The sequence below is a fragment of the Archocentrus centrarchus genome, chromosome 19, assembly GCF_007364275.1.
Source record: "Archocentrus centrarchus isolate MPI-CPG fArcCen1 chromosome 19, fArcCen1, whole genome shotgun sequence".
Lineage (NCBI taxonomy): Eukaryota > Metazoa > Chordata > Actinopteri > Cichliformes > Cichlidae > Archocentrus > Archocentrus centrarchus.
In genome coordinates this window covers 16,417,098-16,444,325 of record NC_044364.1, presented here as the reverse complement: position 1 = coordinate 16,444,325, position 27,228 = coordinate 16,417,098, and the positions used below count along the sequence as shown (strand labels likewise).

The following is a 27,228-nucleotide window of genomic DNA, read 5'->3' as shown; positions in this document are numbered from 1 at the left end:
AATATTGCAGCAAAGCTGCCACATGTGGAGCAGCCTCTTTTATAGTTAAATGATACGCAGATCTGATATACCCTGCCAGCAGAAATAAAAACATTAAATGATTTTAAAACTGGCAGCACGTTGGCACGTTGATGCCTCACAGCTAGAAGTTCTGGGTTCTAATCCACCTTGGCCCGGGCCTTTCTGTGTGGAGTTTGCATGTTCTCCTCTTGTTTGCGTGGGTTTTCTCCAGGTACTCTGGTTTCCTCACACAATCCAAAGACATGCACTTAGCTTAGGTCAGGTTAATTGGTGATTCTAAATTGCCCATATAGGTGTAATCTATCTATCTATCTTTTTTTACTTTTTTTATTTTATTCTTCTTATTTATATGTGTGTGTATATATGGTTGCAGGTACAAAATACATTTCACTGTGCATTGTACTGTGTATAACTGTGCATGTGACAAATAAACACTATCTTAATCTTAATCTTAAAGATAGATAGATAGATAGATAGATAGATAGATAGATAGATAGATAGATAGATAGATAGATAGATAGATAGATAGATAGATAGATAGATAGAGAGAGAGAGACCTTCCATGTTAATATGTTCCATTTCCATTTGTTTTATTGATTTTTTTTTTTTTTTCAGAGTGAACTCCCGGTCACATTTTGTTGTTCACACTTTGTAAGCTTCCACTCGACTTTTAAACAGGCAGCGTTAGGGCAGCTAACTGTTGCGTCACTTTCCCTCCAAGGTCCCAACAGGAAGGTCCTCACCGGTTGATATTTTAGTGCATAACACCTCGCCCCGGTCCTCCTTCACAAGGAAAATGTACTACAAGTTCAGTGGTTTCACCCAGAAACTAACGGGTTCTGCTCCCGCAACCGCCTACAACCCTCAGGTGAGTGCCAGAGGCGGCGTGGCTGTGAGAAAGCGCGTACGTAACCGCCAGGTTGACCTTGATGCAGCGCTGGACGGTAGTAATGAGGGCTGTAAGCTCAGCTGGAGAGGTTTAGAGGAGATAAAGTCAAACATATGTACGCTTTAAAGCCTAAATACCAATTTCCTGTTTGTGTACACGGTAGTTAGACGCTTAAGCTTGATATTTATTTCATTTTAAAGGGCTTGGAAGCATTTCAGACAGGCATTAAAAAGGTTGTGGCCGTTCTTTTCCATTTCTTTGCACAGTGTAATTCGCTCCCCCCCCACGTCCTTATCACGGAACCTTTATTTAACATTCAGTTTGACCGGTAATTTCCAATCTGTGGATCTGGCCTCGGTGTGACTCTACAGGCAATTTCGAAATTGAATGGCCTCCGTGACATGTGTGCTAGGTGTGACCTTTATTATGGCTCCCCCTCGGATCCTTTACACTGTGGTGGTGCTCTGATAGGGGGTTAAATTAGCTCAAAGTTCCTTTGTGTCTCTGTTTAAGAGTCATGCATTTGTTAGAAGAAGAATAAGCCTAATGTTACTGCACTATGTACAGTTCTTAATGAAAAGCTCGTTTACTTTCACACCACAGCATTTGTTTTTATTGGCACAGATGCTTCTAAAAATCAGTGGATTTTTATATATAAAGCTCATTTTGGGGCAAATTCACCCCATCTTCTTCTTCTGGCTGCTCACTTTAAGGGTCGCCACAGTGGATCATCTGCCTCCACGTCACCCTATCCCTACCATCCTCCTCTCACACTAACCATCTGCATCTCCTCCTTCTCTACATCCACAAATCTTCTCTGTGGTCTTCTTTTCTTCCTGTCAGTCAACATCCCCTATCTCTTCTCCAGTCTTGCCTTTCAAACTTTGTCTATAAACCAGAGCATTTCTAATTGTGTCCATCCTGGTCACTCCCAATGAAAATCTTAACATCTTCAGCTCTGCTGCCTCCAGCTCGGCCTCCTGTCTTTATGTCAGTGCAACTCACTTTCTCCAAACCATACATCATAGCAGGTCTCACTACCATCTCGTAAACCTTCTGTCCTGACACTCATCTCCACCCACTCCATCCTGTCTGCACTTTCTTCTTCAACTCTCTTGTGCACTGTCTATTGCTTAGGATGGTTGATCCCAGGTATTTAAAATCATCCACCTTCACTACCTCTGTTCCTTGCATCTTCAGTGTAACATGCCTCTCTCTCATTCACACACTTACATTTTCTGGCAAAGTAACCCCTATAAATTCAGTTTTTGTGGCCCAGTGATCAGTCTGATTAAAGTTAATTTAGATAATGCTTAAAAAACAACCCAGCATTATACAAAAGTTATTTTCAAAACAAATGCCGCACACAGTACACTACATTACAACAAGAAAGTACATTCACACAAAGCTCCATTTGGCCATCTCAGCACGCCGCCTATTATGTGCCAGCAAGGGCACCGAACCCTGCAGAGCGCAGGCAGCATACGAGGCGTCAGATACAACACTCGTTTTCCGTGAGCTGATAATCAAACAGCAGCAGGTGGTAGAGATTTTCTGATGAACTTTACTTTCATCGTTTTACAGCTTAATTGTATTTGCAGACACCAGATACTACAGTGCATTTTCCATTTTCATCCAGCCAAATGTGATATTAAAAAAAATATGTTTGCCAGTGTTGTTTACAGTGCTGTTTTTACACCCAGTCATCACACGCAGGCACAGTTGTGCTGTTGATGGGTGTTTCTATTGTATTCCCCCAGTCTGAGGCTAAATAATAAAGGAATATCTGTTAAATGATTCATATTGCAGCCTACATACAAAATGATACTACAGCTGATTCAACACCTTTTTAAAATTTATTATAACAAAAACTGAGCATTATAGCATACAGGCTTTACTGCAGGGCTGTTGTATCAGAATCCAGGTGAATGTGCTCATAAAAGTTAGAGGCAAGTGGTAGGTATTTTTTGTCTTCACATTTTATTGCATCAGTAATAATAAGCCAGTAAATTTATTGAATTATAAAGTAACAAAACCACTTGGTATGCAGGAAAAACTCTGAATCTGTAAAAAATTTTCTCAGAAATGTCAGGTAGTGGTGTTTAAATTGTGTTATATTTTCCAAGCTTCCAGTTTTATAATATTTACATTACTGATTTGTGGGACACACCACAATCCAAGAAAATAACTTGTGTAATTCTATAATGAAGAAAATCGTGCAATCCTTTAATGATAAAGCAAATTTTATTTGGGGATATTTTTTTTTCTCAAATGTTAGAGAATTATCAAAATTTCTTAAAAAATTTTTGTGAATTGCATAATTCCATAATCATTGCATGTCTAATAAAACACTCCTTCCTCTGGAGAAGTTAAAGACTATCACAATATCTGGGAGGCCATAGCTAGTACTGATAGAATTTGCACAAAGTCATTAAAGGTAAAGAAAGAGAGCCAAAAAGAGCCACACAAAGCAGCATGTAGTGGCTTATTGGACAAATTGGGCCCTACAGTAAAAATGTCTAGACTAGCAAAAGTGGGGCTCACAATCCAGAATCGGACAAGCAGCAGAAAATTGATGGATAGATGGATGGGCAGAAAAACATCCAAAAATAATTAAGAATGACAAAGGATTTATACAGAGGAGAAACATAGAAACAAGGTACATGATGTGAAAATAAGGCAGGTATTGAAAAAAATGCCACATCAAACATTTTTCAAACCCTTTACATGTGTTTCTAAATGTTTTAAGAGATTTCAAAGAGGATAAATGAGTTTTTTTTTTTTTTTTTTTTTTTTTTTTTTTTTAAACTAGATGAGACTCAGAAATAACATTCATAACCATTCATAGATTTAAGTAAATACCAGGCCATGGAGTGGTTAATAACTCCTTGATGTACTTTAATTTAGTTTAGCAGTGACGATTAAAATTTTCAAATCAATGCCAATTTTAAAAGGCAACCAGTAAGTTTCACCTTCAGTCTCGTGGCATGTGTTCACATCCTGTATGAGACTTTTTTTTTTTTTTAAATCAAATGTAAACCCTTTCTAATCCCTTATCAGACTTTATTTATTTATTTTCATTTCGCACAGTGTTGTTCAACCTGATGAAGGGAATCCACACGTTTAATTGAAGGTATTCTCTCGTGTTCATTCAGTCTCATTAATGGTGTTGCTGGCCCAGCACCAATCAGCAGTGAGCTTTGTTAAGGTGCTTATTGGTTGTATTTTGTAAAAATTCAGCATATTTTACTGGTTTGGAGTAAGACCCTAAAAGAAACCATGTTGGTATTGGTCTCTAAATCTGAACATAAATACAATGTCGTAGTACGGCAACAAAGTGTTTTTAAAATGTTAAAATGTTTTAAAATTTCTCTTAACATACTATAATTACCATGTAGAGCCTTCATTGTAAAGTTTTACATTATTTCCTTCAGGTTACAGCTCTACATTATGTCAAGATTATAAGACAATGGTGGAAAGCAATCTTACTTTGGCTTCTATACTGAGAAATGACTACTGAATTATTTTAATTTCATAACAAGAAAATACTTGTTTTATTTGCAGAATTAAAGTGAATTCATTGCAACCAAAATTGGGTAAAAAAAAATATCAAGTATAAAACAGAATTGTATTCGCAATCTTCAAAAGTTGATAATATATTACAATTAGTAAAATAGTAGGTATATTACTTATACAGTAAAGCAGTTGGTGTTATGGTTTCTAAAGCTTGAAACCGTGAATGAGAGCATGAATGTGAGTGTGAAAGGTCGTCTGTCCCTCTGTGTTGGCCCTGCAACAGGCTGGCGACCTGTTCAGGGTGTACCCTGCCTCTCGCCCTATGACAGCTGGGATAGGCTCCAGCGACCCTTAACAGGATGTGCGGAAGTGAATGGATGGATTAAATAAAGTGGAACACTACTATAAAATAAAACGCAATATGGAAAAATAAATATCTTAAACACAGAAAACAGACCTCAATTAAATAGAAGTAGTACACTGTTTGATGACTGTTTGCAATCTTAAACGCACACCATGGGTGCAGGGAGAATGTGAATACCTGCACGGTGAAGGTGAGACAGAGCCAGGTAGCTCAGAACAGGAAAAGGACCAGCCAAGACGAGCTTGTTCCTAAACGAGGGGCCACCTCTGTAGCACGGATGATGTTTGGTTACAAAAAGTCCGACACAGACCAGCAAACTGTACTTCGCAAATTACGCCGCACACCAGTCCCCACAAAAGGGTCAAACACCACAAATGCCTTCTACCTCCTACACGATAACTATGTGAGAGTAGAGGGAGATTTACGAGAAGAAACTTGAAAGTAAAATGTTTACATATAACAATATTTTATGCAGGCTTGTAATCATTTCTTGTTGAAAAGTTTCTTTTATACATGATTTATATTTTTACATTCTTAATTATTTGCTCAGACATTCTACAGTAAATAAAAGGAGAAAAATGCGATGAATAATCAGTATTCATTTTTGAGTATATGATTTAAATGTAGTTACTATATAAACATGAAATCGCTGAATGTAGAGAAAATGTACTATAACGTGATGTATATTGTTATCAGGATATGATAGTTTGGGCATATCGCACAGCCCTAAATCAGAAAGAAAAAAAAAAGTTTAAGCTGCTAAATGTGGTAATAAACAAGCCCAGAAAAGTTTTTCAGTATAAGAGTGTAAAGATTAGTGTACAGCTCAATAAAGTGTTCTGGTGTACAAAGTTTGTAAAGTACAAGGTTGAAATAAGCTGCATATGAGAGTGCATATGACTGTCTGTTAGAGAGATGTTGTGTTGTAGAGAGTTCAGTTGACTGTGGTGTGAAAGTTTTCTTCCATACAAATATTAAATCATGTTTAAACACTGCTGGCAAAATGTGTTTATGTCAACATTGGGCTCCACGGCTTCTGTCTTTTATGTTTATTTAGGCTAATTTTCCTGCCTTTTACGTTGGTTAGTAAATGTTAATTTATTATGATTCTAATAATATGCTGAATTTTACATTGAAAGCAGTTCATGTGGTGAGGACACACCTGTTCAGCTGGAGGGCTTATACAAAGGTTTAATAAGGTTTTGTTATTTGTAAAACTAAGAAACTGTTCAACATGTACTTTTGTTAATCCCTTAAGTAGAGTAATAAGACATCGTGCCGTTACCAGCACATAAGAGAGTGCATTTCTGGTATAATCCACAAACATGACTTCCTGCTGTGAACACATTTAGTAACAACCTCTGTCTAAATGTTAAAGTAAAAATAATCATCTTTCACTGCCTCTGCATTTTCATATGTCAGATTTAATTTACCCGCTCCCACACTATCTGCCTCCACACGCTCTTAACAAGCTAATGGGTGTCCTGCTAACTTTGAACAAGCAAGCAAAGCTTCTTCCAAATTAGAGGATACTAAGGTGGATATTTTTTTTATAACACTGTAGTGTTCCTGTGGTTTATTTACAGTGTGTACTGTCTGGAAAAATAGAACGGCATGAGCTTAGAGACTTAGAATTTTGAGAATTTTGTTTTCAAATGTGGAAAAAAAAAAAACCAGTGAAAATCTTAAAGGGCCTATTATATGGTTCCTTGTTTACTTTATACATAAATAAAAACCAGATTTTCAAATGTCAGTGCACTAGCAAGTAATTCCTGAAAGTCGAAAGCTCAGCCTTCAGACTGCTCTAAACATGCGCTTCATTACAGTTTTTTCTACTCTAGGCTCTGTGTGATGTCATTGAGGGTTGATAACCTAATATGGTCCTCTGAGGCACTCAGCTCTGGCTGTTTGCAGGAGGCAGCTGACTTAAAGAGAGAGAGGAGTTAAACAGGTTGTTTTAGGTCAGGGGTGTTAAACATGTGGCCTGGGGCCCAAACCTTGACCTCCAAAGTGTCCCATTCGACCCACACACTGGTGGAGATGCCAGCATTACTACACAGTATTTCTAGGTTTTTGTTTTGTTCCTTTCCACTGATCTGTAAATTCTTTATCTCTATCATATCTTTATATTTGGAGGTGTTTTTTTTTATTTTTTTTATTTAAACTAATAAGCTATTATGTATTGCTTTTGTTGCTTTGCTTGCTGGGCCCACTTGACATCAAATTAGACTCTATATAGCCTGTTAAGTAAAATGAGTTTGACATCCCTATTTTAGCTAGAGGGTGGTTTTGAACACTGAATGGTGCAAAGCTACTTGAGTATACTCCAAGTCTACAAAAAAATCCTTCATTTTCTTCATTCTTCTTTTCAGTTTCTTTTATAGGGCAGTTTATCTTGGCATTTTCATTAAGTACAAAATGCCTATAAATGGCATGGCTGCTGTTATTTGAACCTATAACAATGAATTGCTCTATACAAAAATAAGTTGAGATGTTAATACTCTTGTTTATAAAGCTGAACTATTGCTGGAGATGCTCTGTATTAATCTAAACAGGCACTTAAACCATCTCAAATGAAGAGCTACAATTTGCAAGATGAGATCAATCATGTACTCATTTAATCTACTGTATTTATGCAGCTGCACTGAGCCCAGTCAAGTGTTTACAAAAGGCGGATTATTTTTATTTAATATACAGAAGATCAATATGAAGAGGCTTGCTTGTTTATTATCGTTAATATTAAAAGAAATCCCAGCGTGTCAGTACAAATCTTGTAGCTGTCCAGGCTCTTGAAATTTCAACACAGTTCAGAAAACATTATCATTAGTTTCTTCAGCATTAGGCAGTGTTCAAATACCATTTAACATCCACGTTACCAGGGCCAAACATGTAAAAATGTTAAATAACAATAAGTATGCTTGTACAAGGTGCAAAGACGGTAACGTCTTGGGACTGTGCAAGTTTGGAGATTGGATCGAGGAGGCGCTGGACTGCATCAAACTGGAGGAAATAAGATTATTCTCGCACATAAAAAATAAAATTGCCTCTGGTGCCTGATGATGCTGAGGTTGGCTGATTGCCTCTCATCCCTTTTTCTCCCTGGTGGTTCCCTTTTAATTTATTTATTTATCTATTTTTTACTTTCTGTTCTTGTTTTTTGTTGAAGTCTGTCAAGGTCTCATACCCACAGGACTGGATTGGGTGGGCAGGGAAGTAGAGAGGGTTATGTAAGCTGTAAATGTTAAAAATGAAGTTTGTGTTTAAAATCTTAGTCGGTATGTATTTCCTGTGAATGTAAGTGAGGGTATGCAAAATCAGAGGCAGGAAAAAGGTTGTTACAAGCACTCGGATTCTGCAATTAGATTTTTTTGTTGTTGTTGTTGTTGTTTTTTTGTATCATCGTGACCCAGTGTGTTTCTTTTCAGGGACTGAGATCCGGTATGCCAGCCGAGTCCCCAACCATGATCTTTGCTACACCCACAAAGCTGGCATCAGAAGCAGGGGCCGTGGCAGAGTACATGGGAGCAAACAGAGTTCCTGACCTCCAGAAATTATTCCAGGTAATGCAGAGCTCAGACTGAATAAGGCGTTTGTTTCACCATGAAGCAGTGAGGGTTCACAACCTGCTAGCTTGTTTAGTTGAAGTAGTGAAGATTGATTAGGATTAGTTGATGAGCGATATTTATTTCACTGTTTTTAATGGTTCTCTGCCACTCCCAACCGCACCACCACCAATGTTCACTACTCAAGATGCATTAATAGGAATAAGAGAGGCTCAATCTGGGCAGAGCAATCACTCAAATAAGTGGAAATCACAGTATCAAGTGCTGAAATTCTTTAATTACAAGAGCACTCTTAAAAATTAATGTTAATGCGAAGGTGTTTGAGACATTTGTACAAAAGAAAAGAAGGGAAAAAAAATCACCTTCCTTGGGAAACTGATTAGCTAAAGATTGATAAACTAAAATGACCATTGTTTATCTTTTTTTTTTTTTTTTTTTTTTTAAGTTTTGCAATCAAAATTTTCAAAGTTTATGCAGAAATACATTTCATTTTTTTGTACAACACAAATGCATTTAGGAACATTATAAAGCACACAAACATCTTGATGCTCTTTGATCCAGCTCACAGAGGCATTAAATCTAATTTCAATAGGTTCATCTTTAAGATGCAGCTCTTTTTTAAAATAAAAATGAACATTTATCGATGACGTGATGAAAATCAAGCACCAGGCTGCTACGGTGGCTGCAGTTTAGGAGGAAGAGGCAGATTTGGCTCCTCAGTCCACAGTGTCCTCAAATCCAGTTTGTATCCCAGATTGCCACTGTGTTATAGTAATGCATAGGATAAAGTGCTGTATAAATGTGCGTGGGTGGTTGGGTGAAAGTAGCTTGTAGTGTAAAAAGTGCTTTGAGTGCTCAGTTAAAGTAGAAAAGTGCTATGTAAATACCAGTCCATTTGCCATTCACCGTCCATTTCCGTTCTCGACCCAAAGCGATGTCCTACGTTGTCTGGGCTGGGCCGTGACCTATCGTGAACTTGGCTTTACAAAGGAGGACACGAATATCAAGGAGTTGCAAGAAAATTGTTTTCTTACCTGAACAAATGAAATGTTGAGGACTGTCTTATGCTACAGTCACACTAGGGAAAACAGTGACTGGAGACCGTGTGCAATGAGCTGGCAGTCTTGTAGACTTTGAAATGGCTGTTTTACCTTCAGAGTCCATCCAGAACCTCTTAGATTTTAAACAGACATTCATAAATTCCTGTACAAATGGAGATGTTGTTGCAAGATGATTGTTTAACTGAGGAACAACACAGGCAACATGTTTTTATATAGGGATATATCTAGAATACAACTAGTTGGCAACCAGTCCCTTATTTCAATGAGATAAGTTGCATTCATTAGCAGAGTCTGACTCTGCAACTCTGCAAGTCTTTATAAATTAGACAGCAATTTTTTTTTTTTTTTTAAATAAACCTCTGTCAATCTGTCTGCGAGTGAGGTGAGTCAGTCCAAGTCAGACTGCAACTGTTTGGAGACAGGTTGCCTTGCACCAGGCGACCTTTATCTTGCAATTGGATCATTGCCCAGAGGTTGAGGGTGTTGTACACTCAACCACTGGTCGCTGCCACTACTTGCAATTGGTTGCAAAATGCAAAAAATACAGTACTGTTACCATTATTATCCCCTCCCGGTCACAGGGAAGATGCTGGTGTTCTTTTGTGATTGAGCCGTTTGACAGTGAAGATGCTCTGTGTTCACTTCTATAACATCATAGATATTAATTTTTCATTTCCTTCTTCCCCCCCCCCCCCCCCCCCCCTTTCTTTCCACCTCCCCCTCCCCCCGTTTCCTCTCCTCTCAGACGGCAGACGGTATCCCCGTCCATTTGAAGCGTGGATATCCCGACAGGCTACTGTACCGCACCACTATGGCTCTCACTATAGGAGGTGTTGCCTACTGTCTGGTGGCCCTCTACATTGCAGCCCAGCCCAACAGAAAGTGACCAACACAAGTCTGCCATCTTCCCGTCGCTGCTCCATTTAATAGCCATTCACAGCATTTATCTGCCCTCGCCATACCACCTCTTGGGACTCTTTTTAGATGAGAATTCATCATTGTCAGAACATCATGCCACTGAAAGCTATTTTAATGTCTTTCTTTTTGAACAGAAAAAGATGTTTGATTTAATAAAATTTCAAGAAGAAAGAAGTTAAAAGATGATTTACTTGAAGTCTTTTTTTTTGGTTTATTTATATCAGCTGCTTTGTCACTGAAACATGAAACCATCTATAGGCTAACTTCTCTGTCTGAGAAGAAGCAAAGATCTTAATGTTTTTTTTTCCCCCTCACAGCTTTCAACAGACTTGCCGTAGTGCAGCGATGTATGTGCGAGAGTGAGTGAGCATGATGGAGACACCCCGTGTGGAGCATAGCTGCTGCTCACTTGGCTTAAGTTCTGTCTCATACAGAATTTGTGTGTGTGGGCCCTGGTGTGATGTCAGATGCTCCTCGCCAACTCATCTGACAATCATTTCAGTGTCTGCCTTTTTCTTTCTTGTCTTGATGTGTAGCGTATGTCTTTCTTTCTTTTACAGCTACTTTTATTCATGCTTTCTAGAATCAAAGAAAAGCTACACCTGAATCAAGCGTAGGCTCTTCCAAAGCAAGAGGGAAAGGTTTGATTTAGAAAGTGACGGGGACATTAATTTGACAGGCTAAAGGCCCTCCTTGTTATCGCAGTTTCTTTCTTGACTGTCGGTCCCACATTGAGCTGACAAAAAAAAAATATTTGTTGCTCCTCGTGAAAAATCAGGGCCCATTTCCTTGGTATATCTCACATTACCTGCCAATGAGGTTTTCTTATCTCATGTGTATGATACATTAGTGTGGCATATAAAGATTTAAATATCTTGTGACACAAACAGGTTTATTTTTTTTAATTCTATTTTATAAACATTTGAAGCAGGAGGGCACTCTTGGGGGGGGGGGGGGGGGGGGGGGAATGCTCTCTTGCTAACCTGTTGAAACTTAATTTGAAGATATATTTAATTCAACATCAAATTAATGTTTGGGACCATTTTTAAGTAATCAGAATAGTGATAGGGATGTATCACAACCATCCCTGCCATAAATTATGCCCATATTCTGGAGACATAAGAAATATTGTATTCATCCCATTATTTATTGTATTTGTCATAGTGAGCAAGAAAAATTAACTATCAGGTGATAAAGTCATTAAAAAAACAACAGGCTGCTACTCAGCAGGAAAAATGCTTTGTGCTGCAGATCTGTTTCCACAGACTGGTGGAAACAGATGTGAGACTTATTAATTAAAGACGCAATGAGACTGAAACTGTTTATGAAGTTTATGATTTAGTTATAGTACTGTGAGAAAGTCTAACTTCTTTATATTTTGCTTCCAAGTAGCAAGACTTGTAATTTTTTTTTTTTTTTTAAAGGGGTCTTCAGCAGTAGTTCTCCAGGCTTTCTGAAGGTCTTTCAAAGTTTTTCTTTGGACAACTTGGCAAAGAACCAATTTTAAATTGTATCTTCAGGCACCGTGTTATTAGCAGCCTGTCACAAAAATGCAGTTTGTTTCCATTTCTTTAGTTGAATATGTAAAAGGCCAATGATAACAAAGCTTGACAGGCATAAAATTGTATTTTTGTTTCAACAAGGTGATTCCCAAAGAGCTATTGGCTGAAATCTTGGCACGGTGTGCAGTGTGTCCTTAACAATTTTGAAGAAACTGGATAAGTAGAGAACAAAAGAAGTGACATGCCTAAAAACTACAGCAGATGAAAAAGATCTGAAAGTCATATCCTTAAGAAACAGGAAAAGAAAAGCAATCAAAGACCTGACACAGGACCTGAGAGATGCATCTGGCCGTTCAGCTTATCCATCTACTGTTTCCCAAATCCTCATCAGAGATGGTCCCTTTCTCTTAAAGAAGGGAAACTGGGAGAAAAGGCTGAGGAATGCCGAATCACTCAAGAACTGGACTGAAAATCAGTGGCAGCAGGTCTTACAGAGTGATGAATCCAGTTTTGAACTTTGTGGTTCAAATCATTAGTACATACAGAGGCACAATAATTAGTGTCTACAGGCATCTGTAAAACATGGAGGCCAGTGGTGTTGGATATCTTGTTAAAAATTGATGGAATTATGAATACAGAAAATTACCGTCAGATTTTTAAATCACCATCATGCAATACCATCAGGAAAGAGTTGGATTGGCAATGATCCCAAAACACACTGCCAATACAGTGAAAGCATACCTGGATAGAAACACACAGTGAAGTCATGGATTTGATTCCCCAGAGCCAGGGACATCAACATTGTTGAAGCAGTGTGGGATCATCTTGACAGAACAGAACAAAAGGCAGCCAACATCCAAAAAAGAGTTTTGAATGTCCTTCAAGAAGCCTGGAGAACTATTCTTGAAGGCTACTTAAAAAAATGACAAGAAAGCTGCCTCAGAGAGTTCAGGCTGCGTTGAAGAATGAAGGTGGTCGTACCAACTAGCTTGTTAGAATTGTACAAGCTCTGTTTTTGCCTCATGTACTGTATTCCTAAGTATGTTTGCACACGTTTCAATAAATCGCTCCTCCTATTTCCCAATTTACTAGCAAAATATAATAAAATGAGGGCTAGCTCAAGACTTTTGCACAGTATTGTATAGTAAAAAATGTGAAGAGTAGCATAGTCATCTCAGGCACACAGCTCTGGATGTCAGCATAGAATCCCTACCCATCTCCTGTTCAAACCTTCTGTTTGTAAGGGGCAGCCAATCATATGAGCTAAGAGTTTGTTTCATACAGGGTGGACTGAGGGGCTGAATCAAGGACCAGTATAAGGAAAAGTGAGGATTATTGGAACTCTGACTTGTGCAAAGCTACTCTACTAGAGTTCAAGAATAAAAAGTGTGGTGTGGAACATAAGCATATTTGTTTTCCTTAAAAGCAGTCAAAATTGTGCCCCTACAGGGCTTGAGTAAATATACTGTACAGATGCGCACACACAAACTCATTGATTAATTATCTCATTAACACCAGAATGGGGGAAATGATTCGTCATTGATCTTGAATATGTTGGTAGTGCCATATGCTTTGAGTTTTTCTGAAACTACCAATACCCCAGGATTTTCCCTAAAGTATCCTCTGGCACTACTTTTTTTGCTTCTTTTTTTCTTTCTTTCTTTTTTTAAATGCTTTGCCCTGATGACCATTTGGAACTGACGGAAAGTTAACACTTAACTTTGGTGAGCAGAAAAGCATCCCAGAATGCAAAAACATGTCCAACAGCAGAAGGCCATGCTGGGCTCCCCTCCTGTCAGCCGCAAAGACAAATGTAAGGCATGGGCTCACCAAAACTGGCCAGCTGAAGACTGGGAAAATGTAGCCTGGCCTGATGAAGCTCAACTTCTGCTGAGGCACGCAGATGGTGGGGCCAGAATTTGGCACTAACTGTATGAATCCATGGACCCAACCTACCTCATGTCAAACTGGCCATGGTTTAATGGTTTGAGGATCGTTCTCTTGGCACAGATTAAGCCTCTTAATATGAATCAGTGTGACTATTGCTGCTGGCCCTGTGCACCCCTGTATGTCTAAACTTTTTCTAATGGCTGCTTCAAACTTCATAACACAAAGGAAAAGATTTCAGTCCTAATTACATGAACATGACAGTGAGGTCAGTATGCGGCAATGATATGATATGAACCAATATTTCATAGCAATTCACGCCACCAAGAAGTGACCTGCTTTAAGAGCAAAGGAAGGTATTGATATAGTGTTACTAATAAGGTGCTCAGTTATTGCACATATAATACAAGATTTTATGTATTGATCCTACTGTCCTCTTGAGATGAATGCAGTTTTTTCCATTATTGTTTCTATAATTGAAGTCGCAGTCCAGTAGTTCTTAGGAGGGTTTATCTGCAGCCATTTCGTGTGATTGCTTTTTCTACTAGCAGCCAAAAACAATTTAAAGTTTACGGAGGATCTGACAGTTATTTCTTTAGCAATCTTTGTCATTATGAGTAAGATCAAGCCAAAAACTTGGGCAAAAATAGTCCATCCTTGTTGCTTTCAGGAGACTTTTTCTTGTTTTTTTTTTTTAAACTACTATCAGTTGGCATTATTAACCTGTCTGTATGCTATATTATTCCAAACATACAAATTTGTCCAAATTATTTTCCTTTCCATTTACAGTGATGTAATCCATGATCCTGAGATATCAGAAGAGGTCCTTCTCTTTCAATAATATAAGTGCAGCAAATGTGTTTAAAAAACCTCTAGCCATTATCATCAACTATAGTGCAGTAAGCTGTTATGCCTTGATGTGCCAAGTGCCTTTTTTCACTGATTGTGTAGCCAGAGTCGGGGTCATGTGATATTTTGCGGCTGAGCTCTTATAGCTTGTGGCCTCCTTCAAACCTGTTCCTGTGCTTTTAAAGAAAATGTAGCTATTTCAGGCCAGTGGAGCAGGACAACAGGCCTCAGCAGACATGAATGAGCTGAATAATCAGGGCACCTGACCCCAGTCTGTTTGATTTTTGTGGTTTGTCACTGCTAAAGGGAAAAGCCGAATCAGATAGAAGTGAATATGTCTGATATATCGGACCATTGCCACAAAGGATACCAAGATTAAGCTAATGTCTGATTGCAACTGAAGATTAAAGCAGACCTAATTTGCTAATTTCTGACTTCATATTTTTATTCTTGAACTCCAGTAGTGCAGCAGTTTTATAGATCCTTTCCTTTTAAAGCCACTTTCACTTTAAGCCAAATTTCTTCTGACTGGCTTCTCCTCACAAACAGAAGGTTTTAAGAGCAGGTGGTTAGTGATGTTGCTCACAGCCAAAGATATCCCCTCTCCCTGACATCGTCTTGAGCCAAGAGCTTAAAAAACTGTTTGAAATAAAGTATTTCAAGCAGTCTGAAGTCTGACTTTTTACCTCCCTTTTTACTTGTACATAAGATGACCTCATTTTTTGAAACCTTGCCTGTGTTCAATATGAGCACTCACTATTGTAACAGTATATATACAGTGTTTAACAAATTAGACCACCACTCAATGCAAAGTTTATGCCATAGCTGTCTTAAATTAACAGTAATTGTAATTACCAAAATCATTCTTTATCTTTCTGTAATGTTAATCTACCAGTGTATGCAAGCACTTATATGCATCCATCTTCTATCACTTATCCAGGTTCAGGTTGCAGGGGCAGCAGTCTAAGCAGAGAAGCCCAGACTTCCCTCACCCCAGCCACCTCTTCCAGCTCATCCAGGAAAACAGTCTTGTTTACAAGCCAGCCAAGAGAAATAATCTCTCTACTGAGTCCTGGGGCTATCCCAGGGCTTTCTCCCAATAGGACATGCCCAAACACTTTGCCTAGGAGGTGTCCAGAGGCATCCCAGTCAAGATGGTCAAACCACCTCAACTGGTTCCTTTTGATGTGGCCGAGCAGCAGCTCTACTTCAAATGCCTCTCAAATGACTGAGCTCCTCACCCTAGCTCTAAGGGAGAGGCCAACCACCCTTCAAAGGAAACTCATTTCCACCACTTATATCCACAACCTCATTCTTTCAGTCACTCCCCAGAGCTCATGACCATAGGTGAGGGTAGACCCCAAGATACTTAAACTTTTTCCACTTGGGGTACACCAGGACTGCCCGGTAGCTTATCCAACTCACTACCAGGTGGTGATCAGTTGACAGCTCAGCTCCTCTCGTCACCCGAGTGTTGCAGACATATGGGCACAGATCAGATGGCATGATTATAAAATCGATCATCGATCTGCAGCCTAGCATGTGTAACCCGTTCCCCAACCCGAAGGCACAGGGAAGCAACCCTCTTGTCCACCAGGGAAAACCCCAAGATGAAGGTAGCAAACTCGGGGGGATACAAGTATGCCTATCCCTGCCTGCCACCTCTCACCTAGGGCAACTTCAGAGTGGAACAGGATCCAAACCCCCTCCCGGAAACTGGTTCTAGAACCCAAACTGTGCACTGAGGCAAGCCTGACTATATCCATTCTGTATCTCCCAACCTCACGCACCAGCTCAGGCTCTTTCCCCAGCAGAGAAGTGGAATTCCATGTGCCACAAGCTAGTTTTGGAAGCCGGAGATCGGAGCACCAGGACCATTGCCCCAGAGTATCACCTGATCCACAGGGCACCAAATCCCTCTTTTTGGAGTGCACTCACAGGAGGGCGACCCATGTAGCTTCTTCAGGCCCCGTGGGCTAAGGCCCAGCCACCAGATGCTTGACCTTGACCCCCTACCTCGGGCCTGGCTCTAGGGTGGGACCCCGGTGACCCTGTACTGGGCAGGGCAAACTGGAGCCTTGATTTTTTTTTTTCTTTCAACATAGGGGTTGTCAGAATTGCTCTTTTTGTGGCCCTTCACCCAGGACTAATTTGCCTTGGGAGACCCTATGAGGGGCAAATTGCCCCTAACAACATAGCTCCTGGGATCACTGGAACACATGAACCGCTCCCCTAGATAAGATGGCGATAGAACTGATGGACTGGCCAAGTCAAAGTCCAAACTTGAATCCTTTTGAATAGATTTAGGATTTAGTGAATTCAAAGACAGATTGCACAAAAGTTTCACCCAAGGCAAGTTTCTGGGAAGAGCTACAAGCTATTTAGAACTCAATAACACAAGAGACTACATAAAAACAATGCCAGAATGTGAGTTGTTATCAAGGCCAGAAGAAGCCACACAAAATATGAAGTATCATTTATCCCCTTTTTCAATTTCCTGCACAATTTTCTTTTTAATCTTTTGAATGGCTGCCATCAGAATAGGTGAAGTATAAAAGGAGGACACTCTAAAACAGCACTGTGAAATTTTTAGCCTTTCACCATTTAAAGTAAAAATGTAAAGCAATTAGAGACCTGAAATGAGTCCCCGTAAAACCAACAAAAAATGAGCTGAATAAAAAAGTGAGCCAATCTTCTTATGGTGCTGGAAGAAAATCCTTGGGGTGCCAAAAAGTATCTGAACTAAATTTCATGGAAATACACTGAATAGCTGTGGAGATGTAATCTAGACCAAGGCAGTGGACTAACCATTAAGTCAGCAGAAAAGCTTTCCAGACACTTTTTTGGGCACTATCCTCCCCCCTTGGTCCACGCAAAGCATGTTCATCATGTGCATGCCTTTTCAAAAGAGTAATCTAATGTCTTGCTTTGATTTGTACATGCTTTTTTTTTTTTTTTAATCAAGGAATATTTCAGCATCCCCTTCATCCCGTCTCACCCATTCCTCTTGCATTGTAATAGCCCATTTGAACTTTCCTCAGTAACAACAGATCCTTTGTTGTTGCTCTTGGAGCAGACAGAAAAGACACGAGAGCTCTGCAGTAATGTATGTGCGACACACCGCTCTAACTGTTAATGAAGCACACACCGGAGGGAGTGCGAATAGAGGAAATTAGGGCAAAATGAGAGACGAAACACAGGAAGAAAGTGGGATGTGAGGAGCAAGAGGCTGAGTGTAAGAAGAAGGGTGTTAAATGGAGAGTGGGTGTGACTTAGGAGAAAATTGAAATCTCAATCCCTCTTTGAGGAGCTGTTTACATGAGGTACTTGACTATCCTGTCATGCTGTCTTTTGTTTTAATCATGAGTCAAGTGGGCATAAAAATATCATAAAGTGTCTCTGTTATTATTAAGGTAATTTTTTTCTTTCAAACCATCAATCCCTCCAGCCTACTCTGAATCTACCTACAAATCACAGCAGAGCATCCCTGGGGCCAATCCACTCTAGCACTGATCCATTATTATCTCAAGAGCTGCACAGCAAATGGATACAATCCATTTTCTTTTAAATAAAGGTAAATAAATTCTACCATATGCCACTGTCCCTAGTAGACTTATATAAGAAAACACTGTTACCTCTTTTAATTTAATTGCATTAATTGTCTTACTAACATGTTAGCAAATTCCTTTCACATCAGTCAGACATGCAGCAGCATACACTCACCAGCTACTTTATTGTACACCTTGCTAGTACCAGTTTGAACCCCCTTTTTGCCTTCAGAACTGCTTTAATGGCATAGATTCAACAAGGTGTTGGAAATATTCCTCAGAGATTTTGAGCCATATTCACATGATAGCATCACACGGTTGCTGCAGATTTGTCGGCAGCACATCCATGAAATGATTCTCCCGTTCCACCGCATCTCAAAAGTGCTCTGTTGAATTGAGATCTGGTGACTGTGGAGGCCATTTGAGTACAGTGAACTCATTGTCATATTCAAGAAATCGATCTGAGATGATTTGAGTTTTGTGACATGACGTTTTATTCAGCTGGAAGTAGCTATTAGATGGGTACTCTGTGGTCACAAGGGATGGACAGCAACAATACTCAGGTAGGCTGTGGTGTTTAAACAATGCTCAGTTAGTTATAAGGGGCTCAAAGTGTGCCAAGAAAATATCCCCCACACCCTTACACCACCAACACCAGCCTGAACCATTGATAAAAGGCAGGATGGATTCATGCTTTCATGTTATTTATGCCAAATTCTGAACCTATTTGAATGTTGCAGAAAAATTTGAGACTAGGCAACATTTTCCAATCTTCTGTTGTCCAGTTTTGGTGAGCCAGTGCAACCAGTAGCCTGTTTCCTGTTCTTAGCTGACAGCAGTGAAACAGATTGTGGTCTTCTGCTGCTGTAGTCCATCTGCTTCAAGGTTCAAGGTGTTGTACATTCAGAAATGCTCTTCTGCATACTTACTGTTGCCTTGCTATCAGCTTGTAGCAGTTTGGCCATTCTTCTCTGAGAACTGCCGCTCACTGGGTACTTTTTTTGGAGCCTAGAGATGAAACCCTTGAGATGGTTGTGTGGGGAAAATCCCAGTAGACCAGAAGTTTCTGAAATACTCAGACCAGCCCATCTGGCACTAACAACCATGCCATGTTCAAAATTTCTTAAATCACCTTTCTTCCCAATGGCTTGTCTCACAATTTTAAAGACAGTATTCTAGATGAGCACCCAAATTTAATGGATTCTGCTTTTGCCTGCGCTCCACCTCTGCACCAAGTGTCATTTCAGCTCCTGCCTTGGCAGCAGAGCAAGAGTTCTTACATCTTACATTTAATGCGCAGGCTGTGAAACCAAGATGATCTAAAAAAAATGTTTAAAGGCTGTACAGAACAGCGTGTAGAGATGTGTTTTTATTCTGCTGTCAGCAGCTAGGGCAATCTTAAAAATACTACCCTTAAAATACTGATTCCATCAGGCTGGATTTGGGGTAAGACTATCCACCAGAGAGAACACAGGAGCCAACTTATTTCAGTCTACTGCTCTCTTTCAACAAAGCAGAAATATAACAGTTCTGCAGACACATGCCCTGCAGTAAAAGGCTGAGGAGAGAGGACGGGTAGGGAGAGACAAATTACCTCTCCTCACGCTGCCCTGCTACAATAGCGCTGCCTGAGAACAAATAATGAATAAATAAAGTTCTCTGAGAGCGAATGAGGAGAGCAATTTGTGAAGCAGCAGCTTTTGTGTGTGTGTGTGTGTGTGCGTGAACGGAGGGATTTGTGTTTGTCTCACAGATTGAAACAACCACAGGTGGATCTGAGTGCACGAACACAGCAACTCCAACCAAGCTTCTGTCCTCAGAGTACAGACAATACCTGCAAAATAACCCTCAAAGAAACTAATCTTAGCCTTCTTGATAATATCTTTTAATGCTTAAATGATGCACAAGGTCAGAGTGTTATCAGTTTGATCATACCTTATGCTCTTCAAGAGCCCTCCTCTCCAGTTCCTCTGCTCTCCACATGTAATGATGAATCAGAAGTGAGGTGTAAAATTAAAAAAAAAAAAAGAAAGAAAGAAAGAAAAAAAGCACAGAGCACAAGGGCAATGGAGTTAACAGCATGAGGTTGGATTGGATTTCATCAAAGAGTGGAAGGGAAAGATTAGGGCACTGATTGACGTAAGCATACGTAGACTTTCAAAGACGCATCTCTCTTCCTCTTTGCTATCTTTCATGTTTCCTTCGGGCTGTTTTTCCCTGGCAACAAGGGAAGAGTTCAAGCACAGGGCGAATGGGCAGCTTTGCCCTCGATTGCATATTAAAACTTTCCACCACAAAATGCTCAAACAGCAAAGATAACTGACAATTTTTCTCTTTTTTTCTTTTAATTTAAATCTTGAACATGATTACTTATGTGTAGCAAGTGTCCAGACAGTCTGTGAGCATCATCACTCATTTACTTTTCAATCTGACATTCCAGTCTAGAAAATGTAAGCTTCATTGTGGCGACTGGGGAGGACTAGAGGTGTGGGCGGCATGAAAGGAGGAAAATGAATGTCCCCGAAATGAAAGTGAATCAATATGGTTGCCCGAGGACGTGAAAAAGGTGGAATGAGAATGAGAGCTGGGACGCAGGGGAGGGTGTTGAAATAGAGCTGGAACAAGATTAATGGTCGTTTAAAAAGGAACAGTATTCATCTGCAGTCGGCTTCAGGTGCAGAATAGCGTCAGTGTACGCGTGTGTGTGTGTGTGTGTGTGTGTGTGAGAGAGATTGGAAGCTAACTCTGCAGTAAGTTTACAATGCCCCTTTAATTTTCTAACTTCCCCGCATAAATGGCCGCCCAACCATAATACTGATTAGTTTCTATTTCACAGCAAATAAGCCTCAATCTGTTGTTTTCATTAAAACTCTACTCACCTTCCCATGAACACACACAGGTGGTGATCCAACAGCACCACCTGCAGGTGCTCAGAAACACATCACTGATGTTGAGGAGCTTCAATCTCCTAATTTCACAAGTAAATGCACATTCTTAATGAAGAAATATTTTATTAATTTTTAAAAAGTTTCAGTTTCAGCCTTCACATGTACAAAACAATACCTCTGAGCTGTTACAAAACCACTTCGCAACCCTACAGGCTGCGAACGAGATGAATGCTCCCAATAAATAATCAATAAAAAGTGAGAGAAATTCAACAGGAACAGGAGTCACACCCTCGTGGATACATTCACACAAGCACAGGCATAATACACTTGTGTCTGACTATCACTTGCACTTGTATGTGAGCTGTTTCCGGTGATAATGGATCCACGCCGGAGCGGCGACAAGCCCGGTCAGGTAGCCGATCAAAGAGCCCAAACTGCAGGAAACAGGCCAAACCTACAAGAAGAGGGAGAAAAGTGGCTCTGACTGTTCAGTAACACCCCGATGCTGCTCCGATACATCAAAAGAAGCTGAACTATTAGCCAGCCTGTCAATTTGAGTTACGCTCCAATTACCTCTGTCTCTAATTTGCATTTTCCTTTACTCATTTTACACAGAATTCCCTGTGCAATTATAGCTTTAGCATTTTCCTTTTTCCATTAAAAACAATGTAATTCATTATTAATTTTCTGATTACTCTGTCTAGTACTAAAAACTCATTATAATGGGGAATTTGGAAGTTAGCAATCCTCCCACGATCAATGAAATTATAAAACAAATGTAGAAGTCATTACAGGCCCGTTTCATGAGAGAAGAACCCTTCAGCAAGCATCTTATTACCTTCTGCAAAAGTATTTTGCCCTAATTTATTGCCTTGGCCTAAGCTTTTATCCAAATACTCTAAGTCACCCCTGGGTTAGTAAAGATATAACACACATTCCAGCAAAAATATGTTTTCAATATTAGCAATACTCATTAAATTAAAACTATTTTAAGCATGCTGTAAGAGACGGACAGCTTTTTTGTGGTTTTGGAGTCTGTAGACCGGAAAGGTAAATCCTCACGGATGGGCAGACAGACGTCATGACGACAACATCCTCCCGCTTTACTCTGTGCGGGAGGATAAAAACTGAAATCAGCTTCAACAGTTTTTCTTTTTTGTTGTTCTTTCTCAAATATTTTTGCAACTCACCCACCAACAAAGCAGAACAGTATCCATTTACTGTAAACTGAAAGGCATTCATAATGCTAATAATGACATCACAAAGACCTCCACCTCCTCCTGAACCAGTGGCATTCATCAAGTCAGAACTAGCAATTTACAACAAGTCCGTGCAGTTAAGAGCGTTTTGTGAATCCAACAGTCATATGAGCAAACCTCAGAAAAATCTGAGCGGTTGAACAGGAAACATGGTTTAAACATTGGTGTTATTTCCCCCAGTCTTAACAGCAAAAACTGCACCATGCATACATAAGAGGTCCAATCCAACCCTGAATTACAAACCAAAAAATATTATTAATATTTTCTGCACTAAATTAAATCTGACTGTCTGTGGTGTAGTAGTCAACAAATTTGCCTTAGATGCAAAAGATCCCTGGTTTGACACCAGGAGGAGCCACAAACCCAGCCTTGGGATCACAAGCTGTTGTAATCCCAGTGCTGGTCCCAAGCCCGGATAAAGGGGAGGGGGGGTGGGTTGTGTCCTGAAGGGCATCTGGCGTAGAATCTGTGCTAGATTAAACATGTGGCTCCATCTGCTTCGGTGACCATTCGGGAGACAAAAAGTACTGAATGTACCTTTCATTGCCAGCTAATTTGGTTACTAAGCGCCGCAGCGCGACTACTGACTGAGCCAAAAAAGAGAGATCACATTACTCCAGTTTTAGCAGCCTTGGACTGGCTCCCTGTGCATTAGAGAACCCAGTCACTGTTTGTCTTTAAAGCCTTAAATTGTCTTGCATCCGCATATGAGGTACATACGCTCAAGATCTACAAGGTCTGATCCCAATCACTCTTAACCATCCCACAGCTGAAGTTTATTTAGAGGAGCTTGTGTTTTTTTCTGTCGCTGCACCAAAACTCAGACAAGCACCAACTGTGATGCTAAGAACAGAGGAGAGAGGCGGCCTGGCTGAGGAAGAAGGTGTATCTTTCGTGGAAGTGTTTTTAACCTTTGACGTATAAAAGCGTCATTGCACACAGCTGGAATGTGTGTTTTTTATTCTCTCTCTCTCTGCTCTCTCCTCTTTCCCCGCCCCCCTGCTGGTCACAGCAGATGGCTCCCTGTCCTTGATCCTGGTCCTGTCAGAGGTTTCTTCCAGTTAAAGGGAGCTTTTCCTTCCCACTGTCACCAAGGTGTTGGGGGGGTTGTTTAATTGTTGGGGCTTCTCTCTAATATTGTAGGGTCTTTACCTTACAATATAAAGTGCTGTGAGGCGACAACTGTTGCAATTCGGCGCTATATAAATAAAATTGAATTGGAATATTCAAACCAAGGCAAGGTGAGTACTCTTCAGACTTTTTATTCATAAACTGTAATCTGCCCTTCACGGTTTCTCTGTGTGATTAAAAAAGGCATAGTATCTCATCAAATTGCAGCATGTAGTGAATTTAATGAAAAGTGGCCCTAAATCTAAAAAAAAAATGGCACATGCTGTATGCCATATTTAATTAAAATCACTCCCAATTAATTTCTTTTTTTTAATTAATTAATTAAAATTGCTCCCAAGCAATGATGTCTCATTTTTGTTAAAATGCCTGTTGCCTTGACTCCTTTCTCCTTGTGTCCTACACTGATATCTCTGGTTGGAGAGACTCAGTCATGGAGGATGCCAGGAAAGAAATCAAGAACATACAAACTGAGTGTTGACAAAGAGATTAGTTATCAATTAGTGCCCCCTATGGGATACGAAACAGCCTTCAGAGCGAAAGGCCACCAATTTGAATCTCTCTTTTGGTATCTTTCATAAAACAATAATATAAAACTACTTAGGCACATAAACTTTGCTTTGCTCTAAGGTCCAAAAAGGATGTTCAAGCAATGTCCAACTGCTTGAATGTCCAGCAGGTGGCAATGTCAGTACAACTTTTAATTATGGAACAAATTTTCAACCAGGACTAAACTTAGGCAATCAGCTGACAATCATTCAAAGTCAAAATGTTTGATAGGTTAGGACACAAACTGCATAAGGCCCACTTTGTGGCTACACTTCCCTCAGTATACACTTTGTCCATGCATAAGATTACCTGCCAAGGCCGGTCCCAGTCCAGAGGTATAGGGAATGCTCCGATCCAGGCTCCTACAAGTGTGCAGGCCACTGTAATCTGCAGACAGGTGTCCCACACAGACATAGCTCTGGAGCCAGAGACAGAAAAAAGCAAGAATAGTTACTATATTCAATACAAAGGAGTGTGATAAGCCAGGGGGAAAGAAAAAGAAAGAAAATGATTTGAGCCTTACCCATGGCGACTGAACACACGTATCCAGGCCTGGACGTTGGGGCCGAGGACACACAGACACCTCAGCGTGGTTAGCGAGGTCAGCAGCACAGCAAAAGAGAATGTTTCTAAGGCAGATCTGTAAGAATGTATCAATGAGAACTGCAATCAGAGAGTTAGTGACAGAATTCAAAAAGCATGCACTAAAGCAAAAACAGAAAACAAAAAAAGCAAGCAAAGACAAACTAAAACACCTGAATCTGTTTAAATGACAATAATTTTAGTTTATGATCATTTCTATAGTTGTCTGGCATTTATTGTGTATTACTGCAGTGATCACTGATCTCTGTGTTTCTTTCTCTCTCTTTATCAACCTCTGTTTCACACATACACATGCAAAAGCAGCAACTCACTCAATCAGCGGAGCTCCATACAAAACGACAACGGTGTGGAAGAACAGGCACGACAGGAAGAAGTACAGGCAGGAACGAAACAACCTTGACAGCTGCAGAAAGAACAGTGAGAAAACAGTAAAAAAATTTAAGATCCAGATATGAAAAACTCTCTTCCTGGAATAAAGTTCTTGGTTTGTTGAATGTGCAAGAGTCAAATATTAGCAGGCATTTATATACAAATAAGTAAAGAAGAGCAAGCATTTGCTTACTTAGTCATTTTAATTATACCAGCATGAGTAACATGTACATCCTGATTTCTTAGTTGTTTGCATATTTGTCACACTTCAGATGTGTTTCTGAACAACAAACAATTTTTAATATTAGACAAAGAAAACCACGAGTAGCCCGACCCTCCCCTTCCATGTCATTAACCACCTTTTTTTGGAAAGCTGAGTTCAATTCCACACCTAGCCACACCCCGGCTGCAGCTATTAAATATTTTAGTAATTGAGTATTCTATCGAATATCAAGTAATTGGATAAGAAATATTTTTGTCTTATTAATAATAGCAAATCTCCAAAAGGGAAATACACTGGTCTTTTAAAATAAACTGCTCACTGCAATTTATAAAATAAAAGGCAATGTTTTAATAGTTAGTTTAATATTTAGGGATAACTTTTTCCCCTTGATAAATGAAATTTTGTATTTCCTCGGGGATTCTGCCAAATCTAATATTAGTCTTTTGATATAAAACACGTAAGTGTGACAAATAGGTAAAAGAACTAAAAAATCAGGAAGGGAGCAAATACTTTTTCACAGCACTTTAATTTTTTTACAGTCCCTAAATGTTATGAATCCTTCCGTTCAGGTTTGTTAATGTTAAAATGAATTAACATAGTTAGCGGCAGGTAATGCTAATGAAAGCTTTAAACCTGCCCATCGGTCACTGTAAAGATTGCCCTATGGTTACTAACGCACTATCAGTACCTTGTATCCCAGTGTGTGCTTCTTGGTGGGCGGTGTGATCCCGAGCAGCCAGAAAACGGCCACGCTGACTGCGGTCACTGCACCGGACACGGCGTAGAGCCACAGCAGGTGTGTGCCGTACACCGAGAAGCCCGGCAAGAGCACGGCAGGTAGCACAGTCGCCATGAACACCGAAGCGGCGATGATGGCGTGAGTGGACGCCATGGCTCTGATTTCATGGTCCCACATTGTGCAGACTGTACCTAAACTAAAACAGGAGACCGACAAATTTAAAATAAAACACTTTAAATATCAGCGTAACGGTGGATACGCAGCACAGGTTATATCCATGGATGAGTCGCTTGACCTCGTTTCCGTAAACATGGAGCCACGCTCACTTCCGCTTTCACTTCACAATAAAAGTGAAATGTTTAAATTAGTAAATACGTGGCAATATAAACTTAAATAAAACTTAAGAGGAATACTATTTAATCTAAATGATACTTTTAACAACTTTAAATATATTACACAGAATCAAGCATTCATTATACATCTATACACAATGTTTTATGGCATTTAAGAATTACTTGAGTACTTTAATCCTCTGCACAGCCAGAAACCTGAGCTGTCCCTCTGATGTATTCATTTCTAATCCTGTCCATCCTTGTCTCTCCCAGTGCAAATCTTAGCATCTTCAGCTCTGCCACCTCCAGCTCAGCTTCCTGTCTTTTTGTTAGTGCCTCCAAATCATACATCATAGCAGCTCTCACTACCATCTTGTAAACCATTTCCTATCACTCTTGCTGCTATCTGTCACAAATCACCCCTGACACTCGTCTCCACTCTGCCTGTGCTCTCTTCTTCACCTCTCTTGTGCACTTTCTGTTGCTTTAGATGGTTGATCCCAGGTATTTAAATTAATCTACCTTCACTACCTCCTTGTAGCCTCACTGTTACACCTGTCTCCCTCTCATTCACACACATTTATTCTGTCTGGCTTCTACTGACTTTCATTTGTCTTCTCTCCAGAGCATATCTGCACCACTCCAGGCTCTTTTCCACCTGCTCCCTACTCTCACTACAGAGCACAATGTTGTCTGCAAACATCATAGTCCACGGAGACTCCTGCCTGACCTCATCTGTCAATCTGTCCATCACCACTGCAAAAAGAAGCTCAGAGCTGATCCATGATATGATCCCACCCACACTTTGAACCCGTCTGTCACTCCTACCACATATCTCACCACTGCCTTGCGATCCTCCTCGATGTCCTGCACCACCTTTACATACTTCTCGGCCACTCATGACTTCCTCATGCAGTACCACCGTTCCTCTCTTGGCACCCTATCATATGCTTTCTCTAGATTCTAATCCATTTTCAGATACTATCATATAATTCTAAATATTGAAATGATACAGGCTAC

At 40.0% G+C, this 27,228-nt stretch overlaps 2 protein-coding genes across 2 annotated transcripts; one reads left to right on the top strand and one right to left on the bottom strand.

Moving 5' to 3' along the window:
* The first annotated feature begins 730 nt into the window (after window positions 1-730).
* cox7a2l (cytochrome c oxidase subunit 7A2 like) lies at window positions 731-10,518 on the top strand. Its single transcript, XM_030755047.1, has 3 exons — window positions 731-889; window positions 8,216-8,350; window positions 10,160-10,518. The coding sequence occupies exons 1-3, from the start codon at window positions 818-820 to the stop codon at window positions 10,298-10,300; spliced, it is 348 nt and encodes a 115-aa protein (XP_030610907.1). The 5' UTR covers window positions 731-817; the 3' UTR covers window positions 10,301-10,518.
* A 10,635-nt stretch (window positions 10,519-21,153) lies between these two features.
* Window positions 21,154-26,192, bottom strand: pigf (phosphatidylinositol glycan anchor biosynthesis, class F). The gene is made up of 5 exons (XM_030755198.1): window positions 25,826-26,192; window positions 24,857-24,948; window positions 24,466-24,582; window positions 24,252-24,360; window positions 21,154-21,460 (listed from the first exon to the last, which is right to left on the bottom strand). Exons 1-5 carry the CDS (start codon window positions 26,051-26,053, stop codon window positions 21,347-21,349), a joined length of 660 nt encoding a protein of 219 aa, XP_030611058.1. The 5' UTR covers window positions 26,054-26,192; the 3' UTR covers window positions 21,154-21,346.
* Between the last annotated feature and the right edge of the window lie 1,036 nt (window positions 26,193-27,228).